Genomic DNA, 12,420 nt, shown 5'->3' with positions numbered 1-12,420 from the left:
CAAAATGTTGGTAAAATCAAGGAGAGAGAGGATACAGAGTCTCAAGGGGAGTAAATAATGAATGTTAAGAAGACCACGAAGGCTGGGAATAGAGCAGCAGCACTGCAGAGCAAATGAAAACTCCACAAAACTATTGCTCTCCTCTACATGTGAAAATGCCTCGGGAGATGCTGGTCTTCATGAAAAAACATCAGGCAAACATTAAAAAAAAGCCTCTCTTCCAGTGAATTGTGACAAGAACTCTTTTTTTTTTTCTTTTTTTCTCCAGGACAAGCTATTTCTTTGTGATCCAGATCAGGAACAGCTGGTGGCACCATCTGACTGAAGACAAAGCTTGTGCTCAGCAAATGCAGAACGGCTCACCTGGAACAGGTGTGTGATCCCGAGACTGGGTCAACAAAAATAACGCTTCAGCGCCTCTGCCTCCAGCCAGTTCCTTACGTGTTGGACACACGCCTTGGGAACCACTCCGGCATTATTAGCATCAGAAACAGTTGCTGTCTCAGGGCATCAGGGCTTCCCTCGGATACACCGCGGCAGCGGGGAGAGGAAAGCGCCTCTGTCCTGACCTTGTGCATCCACAGCACACGGCTCTCTTGGGGTTTAAAAGAAGAGTTTTGTTCTGCAAAGAACACTTTTGGGATTCCCATATGGGACCTTTTACCACCTAACATGTAGGACCTTTTCAACTTCTGATAATGTGACAGGATAAAACTGGGGAGCGGAAAAGCAGGGGCTGATCTGTAAGGGAACAGGTCACCTCTTGCTAGGCTGTGGTGAAGATTGCCTTGCTGGTCTTTGACAACATGAAACAACATTTTCAGGAATGGTTACTGCAGAAAATATCTGCCTTGAAAGCTCAGGGAGGAGTGCCACTATTTCATTTAAACCATCGCAGGCCAGAAACCACTGGACAGTCACCTGTAAAATGTCCCTCCTGCTGTTCGGTGTCACCGCTGCCCTCGATCTGCAGCCACTGCTGCAGCCAGTCTGCACAGTTCAGGCTGTACCCTGCACGTCCCTCTGCCACTTTGATTTAGGCTCCCTAATTACAATTAGAAAGAAATTAACCGGGCATTGGAGCAAAGCAGGGGGTCGGGAAGGGTCCATGGCGGGGCCAGGGGAGGTGGGTGGCAGCTCATCTGCTGCTGTGGATGATTCATGGTAATGTCTTCCCTCACCTCCCCCACACCTCCCCAACCCGCCGCACACGTAAATCGAAGCTGCCTTTATGTATCAGTCACAACCCAACATTTCCACTCCAGATTTTCTGTAATCTTCCAGCAAGTTTGAAATGTTCCTCAGGAGTAAGCAGGATCAACAGCTTGGCAAACGCTGGTGTGCTACAGAGATCGGGCAGCCATACTGAGTGGAAAAACTGACGTTAAGGCTGCTGTGCGTGCTATCAGCAATGAAAACCTGGGGATGGGACATTTTTTGGGGTCCCAGTGCACACCACAGTGCAGGAGGGACATCTCTTCCATCACTGGTCCAGCCAACTCCCAAAAACTGCCTGCCCCACTTAGGAACTGGTAAGTGTTGGTATTAATGGGCATTAAAATTATTCTTAGGGCAATAGGATCAAGTAGGCTTATGCTATATTTCCCATTTGAAGATCAAAGAGCTAAAACATCCTGTGTATCCTTTCAACAACAAACTGTCATGTGGCTGTAGGCAGCAGACAAGCACCTGGGCTCTCAGACCTGCACATGAAGAACCAGTCACCCTGCTGCTGCTCGGGAAATTCATTAAAAATACCCGTCTTTATCTACATATTTCAGACATGAAATGACATTTACCGTCTTTCCATTCTCTTGTTGCTGGGTTAATGATGCCAAAGAGCTCATCATTGGTGACTGCCTTGGGGTTGAGGTCTGTCCAGACAGGACGTCGCTTCATTATCTGGTAAGTCCTGTTCAGGGATCTCATCACCTGAGACTTGCCCGTGCCCGCGTTACCCACCACGAAGACAGAGTGCCGGACCGTCAGCAACTCCTCCAGCTGCACCACCTGAGAAAAACACTCCCAAATTTTAGACAAAGATGCCAAACTGAAGTTCAGGTCTATAAAATAGGTCCCACTGGGCCACCTCTTTAGAAAGACGTGACCCTGAGACACAAGCAGATTTGACAATTGAGTTTGGTCCAGCCACTCTAATCACAATGGGTGAAATCCTCAGCCTGCAGATAAACTTTCAGCGCTGTTTATACTTGACAACCACCACCTGATGAGGCCCTGCTCTCCAGGGGCTACACTTTCATGAGCCTACAAAAGTTGGCCCCTTTGGAAGCCCAGAGACTGATCCAGTGCTGACTTCAGGAGCAGGTGCAGCTGCCTCAGACCCAGCACAGCTGACTGCCCTCCAGCGAGATCTGCCTGCAAGGACAATGCTGTGCAGAGCTCTCTTTGTAGAAGCAAAGCTGTTTGAGAAAACCCAAATGATTTGATGGCGATGTGGGTGTAGCGGAAGATCTCTTGGTCTTACTTTGAGCACAAAGTTGTCCTCAGCCTGCAGCCGGAGGTCCAGCACAGCCTGCCTCACAAACGACTCAAAATTCAGGTCACGCTTCCGAGGCACATCCAGTGCAGGGAATAGATCCCCAATCAGCCCCATAAACACCGGCACATCATCCGTCACAATCTTGGGGATGTTGAAGTCACGAAGAGAGCGCATCAGAACCTGGTCTTCGGGTCGCTCTGGGTCATCTCGCTTGAGGGAGCCAGCAACAACCAGCACTGACTTAATGGCACGCAAGCCCCAGTCGTAGTGATCCTACACCAGAGGGAGAAAAAAAAAGAGGCATGAGTTTATGCTTAGACAGTACCATGTAGGGTGAAGAACCACCATTCCCAAACTGCCAGACTAGTAAGCAATGAAAATACATCTAAATCTGTTATTTGCATTGTGGCCAGAGACCTTCTCCAGCCTGAGTGACCTGGTTTCCATCTCAGTAGGTGAGATTCCCGTCAGGGACAGTATTAAAGAGTCAAATAATTCAGCTGTTCAGACCATCACATGGGCTCACAGTTGGCAGTAAGACAGCAGCAGGATTTGCACTCCAGAGACCAAAGCAATTTGTTTCACCTAAATCATAAAGCACCTATAGCAAGGCCAGCCAGCCCCCTGCATCTGCAGGAGCCACCAAGGTGAAAGGCTTGTGAGTCCATTATGAGGCCCCAAAGACCCAAGTTTCTCCACCCTGCCCATCACAAGATGACAAGCCTGTTTGGTCTCAGAGGAGGTCCAGGAATAAGGGGTCAGTAAAGACATTGCTGAAAAAGTACCACAAAACGGCATGAGAAGAACTCTCAAGCCAACAAACAACTGTTCATATTTCTGTCCTGTTAACACCCTCCAGAGCACAGCTCGACAGCTGACTGCTCTGTGTGGGAGGCCATGGCTTCCACCAGGCCCCTCAAGGCACAGCACCAAGTTTCTGCGACAGAGCATATCCCACCCAGCCTCATGCTGGCACAGCCAAGATCAGGTTTGTATCATCAGGAATCCTGATTCAGGTCTCCTCTGGACCCAGCTTCGATCTACACAAATAATGACAAGGAAAAATCTGATTTGCTTTGCACTGACAGTAACTCTAACAAGACCTGGAACCAGCCTAAGGCTGAACTCAGAGAGGGACACCATAAACCCTTTGCAGGCAGGAGAATCAACAGGAAGAGACTGGAAAGCAAAAGGTCACTGAATACTACCCCAAACATGGTGTCATTTAAACTCACTGAAAGGTCTCCCATTAATGCAGCTGGTCAAATGCTTTTGTCCCTGCAGATGCTCCAGTAAAGCAGTCTGAAAATTTTATTGCTCCGATGATCACCAACCCTCTCCTCCCCCAGCAGCCAGTGCAAATGCAGCCATTAAATAAAAGCTGTGAAACGTTAGCCATGGAGCTGAGCAGCACAGTGCCATGTTTCTGCTGATTTTGGAGATTCATCATACCACTCAGCCACAGAATCAGGCTCACCTGCTTGGACAGGAGCTCTTTGCAGAGTTGGTAGAGAGTAATGAACTTCCTGGCTAACACCCGGGCCTCGATGAATCCCTCAGCCACCAACATAATTTCACAGATCAGCTCAAAGTCTGGCACAACCATCGCACACGGCCTAAAATGACAGGTGAGGAGGCATCGCAGAACAAGTATTTCTTGACTACAGGTCTTACAGGCAGCGCATTTGCAGCTTCATCTTCTAGGCCTTCTTTTATGAGCCAGGTCACCCTCTGCCTTCCCCACGACAAGGGACAGAGCTCCTTTGCCCTGCCTGTGCGTGCCCAGACCCAGGCCTGTTGTGCAAGGCTTAAACTACCTGCGAATGCCCTATGCGAGTGAATTCCCCAAGGACATGAGGTCGAGCCTGGATGTTCCAAAAGACAGTTTCTGCCAGGTCACAAACCCTGACCTGGACTCACCTGAAGAGAGCTTTTAAATTCTCAGGTAGCTCTGTTCGCCCTGCGTAACCAGGGTTCATGGTGATGAAAATGCCTACTGATGGTACTAAGTTGATGTCTTCTCCAAGAAAATTGAAGGATTTCTTCTTCTCCCGTATTGCATCCTGCACGCTCTTCACCTAGAAATCAAGACAGTACTATAGTATCAGCGTTCACTTATGAAAAACACATCAGACAACGGTGCTTCCTTCGTTACTCTTGGCCTCGTGACAAATGGGGCTAATCACTGTTTTATTTTTTACCGGCAGCATAAAGCTTTATACACTGTTTGGAGTACATCAGCATGGCAATATCAATTTCCCATCTCAGTCAAACTCTGGCAAAGCAGAAAAAAGAGCTGAAGAGAGTGGAAAGTCAAAATGCAAAGGAGTTGCAAGACTTCACACCTTTGCTCCATGAGACAATGATGAACGTGGGTCAGGAAGAGCAACTCAGGAGCGGGAAATGTCCCCAGCACTGCCTGCATTCACCTTGGCTTTTGACATCACCTGTGGGACACTGCTCAGCACATCTCACAGCAAAAACACCACCAAAGGCTCCACCATCTCTGAACCAGCCAGCCCAGCAGAGGTCTGATGTGTGAGAGAGACACAGGGCAGTACAGGTATCCACAACACAGCCAACACCCAAACGCACTCCCCAAAGTCTATCACAATATGGGCCCATTATTCCCTTTACCCATCTCACCTCTCCCCACACAGCGTTGCTCTTCAGGACATCCCAAAACCCTCCTGTGCCTGCTCCGTTCCCTGACCAGGCCCAGAGAAGGGGTAGCACCTCCCAATAAGCTTGGCCTCAGCTCAGTTGTAAACTGACCACTTGATATCACTTTTAAAGATTTTGGGACATCAGATGTTTGATTTAAAACCAAAACCAGAAGGCAGAAGCTGTAAAACCTCTCCTAACACCTTCACTCACTAATATTATATTGTTTTTTATATTTGCCTGATTGCAGCTTTGTTCTGCTCATTCCTCTCCTTCCGAAGAGTTCACCTCTCTGCAAACAGCACCTCAGCGAGGGGCAAATCTCTCTCTATTCACCGCTCTAACCTCACTACTGTTTGCCATCTCAAAGTAAAGCAATTAATCGAATTTTTCCCTGTAAGGAACCATATCGACATCAGCTGCATGAGTAAGACAGCCAATTAAACATCGCCATGGTAACACTCCTAACAGCAGCCAGGAGACACCATGATGGAATGACGGCCCTGCCGCTTTCTTCAGCTGCCACGCTCCAGCCAGGAGCGAGGGAACCATGAGCAGTTGAGTCATTCCTGGGCTTCTTTTGTTCAGCTTCCCTTTTTATTTCAAGATCCTCAAAGACTTTTTTTCAATGACAACTTTAAACTAGGACCTGACGGAAGAGAAATTGAGAGGGAATGATACATAAACTCTTGTACCTGCCTGGGGCTTCTCTGGGATGCCACATAAGGTACCAATTATGAGTGAAACAGATGAGAAGAATGAGGAGTTCATGGAGGGGTTAAGAACAATGTCTTTGACCGAAACATTTACAGAAGTGTAGAAACTTCTGAGCTTTATATCTTTCTATAACACTGAGCCCAAAAGGGAGTCCAGGAACAATTCAGCACCTCAATCAGATATTAGGATCCTAAAACACGCACTCAGCTGACAGTTGGATCCTGAAGAACTTGGGCACTTTGGCACCTCAGTTTTCTGCACTGAAGCCCCCCAAGGCTTCCCCTGTATAAAATAATGCCAGGTTTCCTCATGGGCTGGTAAGAGGAGGGGAAGGAGGACGCAAAGTGACAGATTATATATATAAGCACGAGAGCACAGGACTTTCTGGCACGATGGGGAGGCCAGTCTCCCTTCCAGCCCTTCTCCAGGGATGCTGCTGCGCTTCACACGAGACTCACCAACACAATGCACTGAGCAGCTGAACTACAGAGGAGATGAGAAACCATTCGCCAGGGGAAACACCCATGCCCAGCTGGGCACCGCTCCAATAGCTCTGTCCCAGGTTTAATCCCACGGTGTCAGGGTACCCTGGGCAAGCGCGTCAGCAAGGGCCGCAGATCTGCCCCAGATTCCAGCTCCCGAGTGTCACCAGCTGACACCGGCTTTTGGGAGCACCACGGGGCTGCACACATTCCTCCAAGGAATGGTGCCAGTTGGCCAGGAATACCTTCCAAAGCCACTTGGCAGAGCTGTCGTTACAGACACCAGAACTAAATCCACAGCCATATAGTTTTGGAGACAGGTTAAGAAAATTAATCCTGAATGTATTCCCATTTCCTGAGTATGACACACAACCTGTGCCTGACCAGGGGTGATAAGGAACCCCCAGAAGTCCAGCGGATCTGCCCCAAACACCCCTCTTCCCCTCTGTGAAAATTATTCCCTACATTGCAGACTGAGCAGCCGCAAGTCAAGGCAGCTTCTCTGTCTTGAAACGATGTGCTGCAATTATCTCACAGCAGATTAATGACACGAGTGCTTTCCTGAGGAGGAACAGGTACAGAGCCATGGTGCGTAGTGGTCTGGGAAAAGATGCTACAAAGAATTGTCTTGGCACAAATGCTGTAACTGGGGCAAGAAAAGCGACAAATATCTTTGCAGCACGTAACTGCGACATCTTGGCAGTGCTGTGATATTCATGTGATTAATCTTGAGATCTAATCCCACACCTGCCTATACACAGAACTGAAACCGGCAATATGCAATTGCCATTTTTACCCTTGCTCCAAAGACTGCAGAATGGCTCTGCTCTGTGTGTATTTATTTATGAGTGTTTCTCCACTCACCTGTACAGCAACCACAGAAAGGACCTCAACTGAGATCCTGTTAAATTCATCAAAACAGCCCCAGGCTCCCGTCTGGGAAAGGCCTTTGTAAATATTCCCACAAGACTGGAAAAACAGAACAAAAACAAAGATTACAGGAGTGAAATCATAAATGGAATCAACTCCAGCAAAAAATTGATTTTATTTCCCAGCCTGTTTATTTATAGCAATTTACAGTCTATTGTGGGTATTCAGAAAAGTGCATGGAAACAGCAGGCACAACTCAATTATAATATTTATAGCTCTGCGCAGCTTGCCACTTTATCTGCTAATTGCACTTTCTCGATATATCTGTGCACCAGTTTCATTTAAAGGTCACTTGTGCTGAATTACTGATGGTCCCGTTTCCTGGGAGAGCCCATAAGCTAAATGAAATATGATCCGAGGCTACCAAAATCACTGTACCGTGCCAGACTGGCAGAGAGCAAGACTCAGCCTAATGATTCAGTGCTCTGTAGCGGCTGAAGGTTCACTATGTTTTGGGTTTATTCTGGGAGAGGATCCTGAGAAAACCAGGACAGGTCCCTCCCCGTGCCAGGGGCTGCCAGGCCGCGAGCACGCCGAGAAGAAACGACCAGGGTCCAACTATCAGCACAGCCTTGGTCTCAACTGAACAGACCAACATTTTTGAAGAATTACACATGAAATCTAACTCCAGAAAGGAAGGGAAATGCATAATGAGGCAGAGAAGATAGTTCGGGTCTCTGCCTCCTGAAGAACCTTGTGCAAATCTTAGAGAAGGAACGGGAGGAGAAGGAAAAGGCATTCAGCTTAAAGGAGTGTAGCAGGGATTTGGAGAGAGGTGATCACAGAATCCCAGCCTGGTGGGGCTGAAGGGACCTCTGCAGATCCCCCAGTCCAAGCCCTGCTCACGCAGGGTCACAGAGCAGATCACACAGGTGGGTCCAGGCGGGTTTGAATGGCTCAGAGAAGGAGACTCCACACCCGCTCTGGGCAGCCTGGGCCAGGCTCTGGCACCTCCCAGCAAACAAGTTTCTGCTCATGTTCAGATGGAGCCTCCTGTGTTTCAGTCTGTGCCCGTTGTCCCTCACCCTGGCGTTGGGCACCACTGAACAGACTCTGGTCCATCCTCTGACACCCACCCTGAGATATTGATCCCATTGATCAGATCCCTCTCAGCTTCTCTTCTCCAGCTCAACAGCTCCAGCTCTCTCAGTCTCTCCTCACAAGAAAGAAGCTCCAGACCCCTCAGCATCTTTGTAGCCCACTGCTGGACTCTGTGCAGTTATTCCTTCTTAAACTGGGGAGCCCAGAACTGGACACAACTCCAGATGTGGCATCACCAGGGCAGAGCAGAGCGGAAGGAACAACCTCCCTTGACCTGCTGGTCATACCTCTCCTAATGCACCCCAGGTACCATTGGATTACTCTCATCCTTCAGGTTTGCTCGGGCCCTGAGCATCCCCAGCCCCATGTGACCGCACTGCAGCCGAGGTGGGAGCCATACCTTGTAGTCCATCTGCTCGGAGCAGTTAAACACGTACACCATGATGCCCAGGGCTCGCCCCAAATCTTTCGTAGTCTCCGTCTTGCCAGTGCCCGCAGGGCCTGCAGGTGCTCCGCTCATGGTCAGGTGCAGTGACTGGGTCAGGGTGATGTAACATCTTTCACAGTGAATGATGAATGAAAAAAGGAAATATGTCCAATAGGTCAACTGTGGGCTGCAGGGCAATAGCACTAGAGCATTGCACTCAGCAGAGCCTCTCCTCTGAAAAGCTGTACGTGAGCAGGGGTCATGTCTGAGCTGAAAGCCTTCTTGGCATTAATTACCACCTCTGCTCAGCTCTGTTTTCTCCAAGAGATACTCATCTTCCACCAAGGTCTGCCCAAACCTCTTCATGTCCAGCTTGTGTTCTCTCTGGATCCTCATACAACTCATGGATATTGGGCACATCTCAGGCAGTATGAGAAAAGGACAGCTTTTCTGGAAGACCTGTCACTGACAGAAACCTGCTCAGGTGGCCTATGAGTGAACCCAACTCAAAGCTGCAGCAAGTCCCAAAGTTTCTCCATCATGTTGATGATGGACACTGGGGTGGTGTCCACATGTGAGTATCTATACTACCTGTATAAGCCACAGAGGTGTAGTCAATATAGCCAACAAAACCTGATGATACCTGGGGGCTTGACGCAGCTGACTAACACAGGTGACTAGAGCCACCTGAGATGCTCTTGGTTGCTGAAATGTCACATAGGGTGGAGAGATATGACAAGGGGTCCATAGGAGACTTTTACACTTCTGGATTGGCAGCTGGAAGCCAGGTGGGACAACACAGAGTATCTCAAGTAACCCTAGGTGTCCCCACTGAGGCAACCAGGTAGATGTCTGCTTCAAGATGGGATGAAAGCTCTCTAGACTCACCAGCTTTATGGACTGTGGACATCTTGTGCACAGGAAGACACCCACAAGTGTTTTAATGTGTGAGCTGAATCCCACCCAGGGATCTGATGTACAAATTCCCCAGAGGGTACCACCAAAAACCAGATAAGAGTTAGAGCTCGACCACTGGAGTGCTGGGACATGGAGACAGAACAAGAGGGATACAGGTGTCTGAACTAAATCCATCTTTGGTTGGCATCTCTCTCTCTACCTGTGTGGCAAAGCCCAGCTATGACATTGTGTCCCAGGGACTTACCTGTCGGTCAGCGGAGTGATCACAAGCCGAGGGGTATTGCCAAGGTATTCATAGGAGTACAGGAACTGGGCGTCACAGATGTTGGCAAAGCAGTGCTGTTCCTCATCTGACCATCTGTGCCGGAGCTGTGACAGCCAAATGAAGGCCTGGGCATTGTCCACCTGCAACACACCCACAAACACCATCACAGGAAGGCCGGGGATGCCAGACACATGCAGCTCGGGGGCCAAAATAGCGACTGCTATAAAATTTTCATGGGGGATGACTGGTCCTCACTGCAAGGCAGGTGTGGTGAGGAAGGCCGCCTCCTTGCAACGCGGTGAGAAATGTCACCTCCCCATCTCCCATCAGTAAAGGGGAGGAACCAACTTAGTGACCACATTGGTGGGAGAGGAAAAAATTAATGGCCAAGAGAAAGAGCCTTACAAAAAGACTCCTGAATAGATTTAAGAAGCAGCAAGTCATGAAGAAGGTCTCATAACGCAACCAGAGTGAGAGAAGGAGCAGAGGCCATCTAGACAAGGAAGAGGTTGCAGACAGCACCAAGGAAACAGACTGGGGACAGGTGGACAAAGACAGGCATGGCCAGCGCTCTCTGCACAACCAGCAGGCAGGTCCAGATGCATCACTTCACCCCAGGCTGGACCGAGGCACCACTGAGCCCAGCTGAGCCTTGAAGACAGAAACCCTGTGAGCAGCCTGGCTGCCTCTGAGATGACACAGATGAGGGAAGAGCCACAACCCAATACATTCAGGGCATCTTCCCACCCACCTGCAAGGCTAAACACTTGGCATGGTGTCAGGGACAGGGGAGTAGTGTGGGAGAGGTGTTGCAGGAGAAGGGAGTCCCACATAAGTCCCTGTGGCCCCACACCAGACAAAGGACGCTACAAAGAACAAAGCTTGAATGCTTTTTCTTACATGGGAGGAATCTGATGAGACCCAAGTGAGCAGGTTAACCATGAGCAATGTGCCCTGTGGCCAAGAAGGTTGATGGTACCTGGGCTGCGTGAGTAGGAGTGTGGCCAGCAGGTCGAGGGAGGTGAATCCTCCCCCTCTGCTTTGCACTCGTGAGGCCCCATCTGAGTGGTGTGTCCAGTTCTGGGCACCCCAGTTTAAGAAGGACAAGGAATTACTGGGGAGAGCCCAGCGGTGGCTACCAAGATGCTGAGGGGTCTAGAGCATTTTTCTTCTGAGGAAAGGCTGAGAGAGCTGGGGCTGTTGAGCTGGAGAAGAGAAGCTGAGAGGGATCTGATCAATGGGATCAATATCTCAGGGTGGCTGTCAGAGGATGGACCAGACTCTGTTCAGTGGTGCCCAGCACCAGGGTGAGGGGCAACGGGCACAGACTGAAACACAGGAGGCTCCATCTGAACATGAGCAGAAACTTGTTTGCTGGGAGGTGCCAGAGTCTGGCCCAGGCTGCCCAGAACGGGTGTGGAGTCTCCTTCTGTGAGACATTGAAACCCGCCTGGACCCACCTGTGTGATCTGCTCTGTGACCCTGCGTGAGCAGGGGGGTTGGACTGGGGGATCTCCAGAGGTCTCTTCAGCCCTCACCAGTCTGGGATTCTGTGAAATCCTGTACGGCCTCTTTTGCCCTAACACAGAGCTAGCTCACCCTCCATCTTCCAGTTGAGTGTTTCTTCTGCCTTCTTCAGCTTCAAGTTAATATCCCACAGCTGCTCCTGTATGAGAGGGTATTCGACCTCCAGGACTGTCTTCAGGACCTTGCTGTATCTGTTCACCATCAGCTCCAAGTTGGCCGCCAGCTGCCGGTATGACTCCTTGGAGGAATAGATTTCTGCTGCCGTGGGTGGGATGGCTCCCAGCCGGCTGCCAGACAGGTAGCTCAGCTCCCTCAGCACCGACACCAGCTGCAGAAACAAGGCAGAGAGCTGAATGTGAGACAATCCTCCCCATTCACCTGGTAGACACCCTCCCGCCAATTCTGGGGATCTTAGGGGGTTCCTGCTGTTTTATTCACAAAGCAGTACGCTCTGAGAAGGGCCTGGACACCTCCTAGTCCAGACCATCTCCCTCCCATTGATCTTTGCCTCTGATTTGCTTCCCAATCAAAGACATATAGCTCTGTTAACTACCCAGCCAGCAAACCCTGTGCAGCCTCTAAAAGCCATGATGATCTCTGGTCTTCTCAGCTATCCTCATCAATACAGTCTTTCAGCAATACTGTGCCTGCAGGAGGAGGCACAACCAAAAGCATCTTTGAGTTGTGATGGAACGGGATTGAGTGGGTTATTAAACTATAAACCCAAGTAGAAGTGAGTCCCTGCAACAAACGGAGCAGCAAGGTCTTCCAACGCAATATATCACTTCTAAGACAAAAAAAAAAAATCTTTGCTCAGTTTAGTGGCTTGTGAGAGGGAAAATGCTCCTGAAACGGCACATTTTGGCTGGGTGACAGAAATTCAGTATATTGTATGGGCAATGGCAGGGGTGAGGAGTATCTACAATACTAAAGTGACTATGTCCACAAT

The 12,420-nt window shown here is 49.5% G+C and overlaps 1 protein-coding gene across 1 annotated transcript; it reads right to left on the bottom strand.

Annotated features, from left to right (window-relative positions):
- Nucleotides 1–45: 45 nt before the first annotated feature.
- On the bottom strand, nt 46–10,108 carry LOC136113869 (dynein axonemal heavy chain 9-like). The gene is made up of 7 exons (XM_065859102.2): nt 9,924–10,108; nt 8,735–8,891; nt 7,228–7,332; nt 4,421–4,578; nt 3,978–4,116; nt 2,486–2,773; nt 46–2,010 (listed from the first exon to the last, which is right to left on the bottom strand). Exons 1-7 carry the CDS (start codon nt 10,106–10,108, stop codon nt 1,765–1,767), a joined length of 1,278 nt encoding a protein of 425 aa, XP_065715174.2. The 3' UTR covers nt 46–1,764.
- Nucleotides 10,109–12,420: the final 2,312 nt, after the last annotated feature.

The sequence above is a fragment of the Patagioenas fasciata genome, chromosome 29 (genome assembly GCF_037038585.1).
Source record: "Patagioenas fasciata isolate bPatFas1 chromosome 29, bPatFas1.hap1, whole genome shotgun sequence".
NCBI lineage: Eukaryota > Metazoa > Chordata > Aves > Columbiformes > Columbidae > Patagioenas > Patagioenas fasciata.
This window is presented reverse-complemented; position numbering and strand designations above follow the sequence as displayed.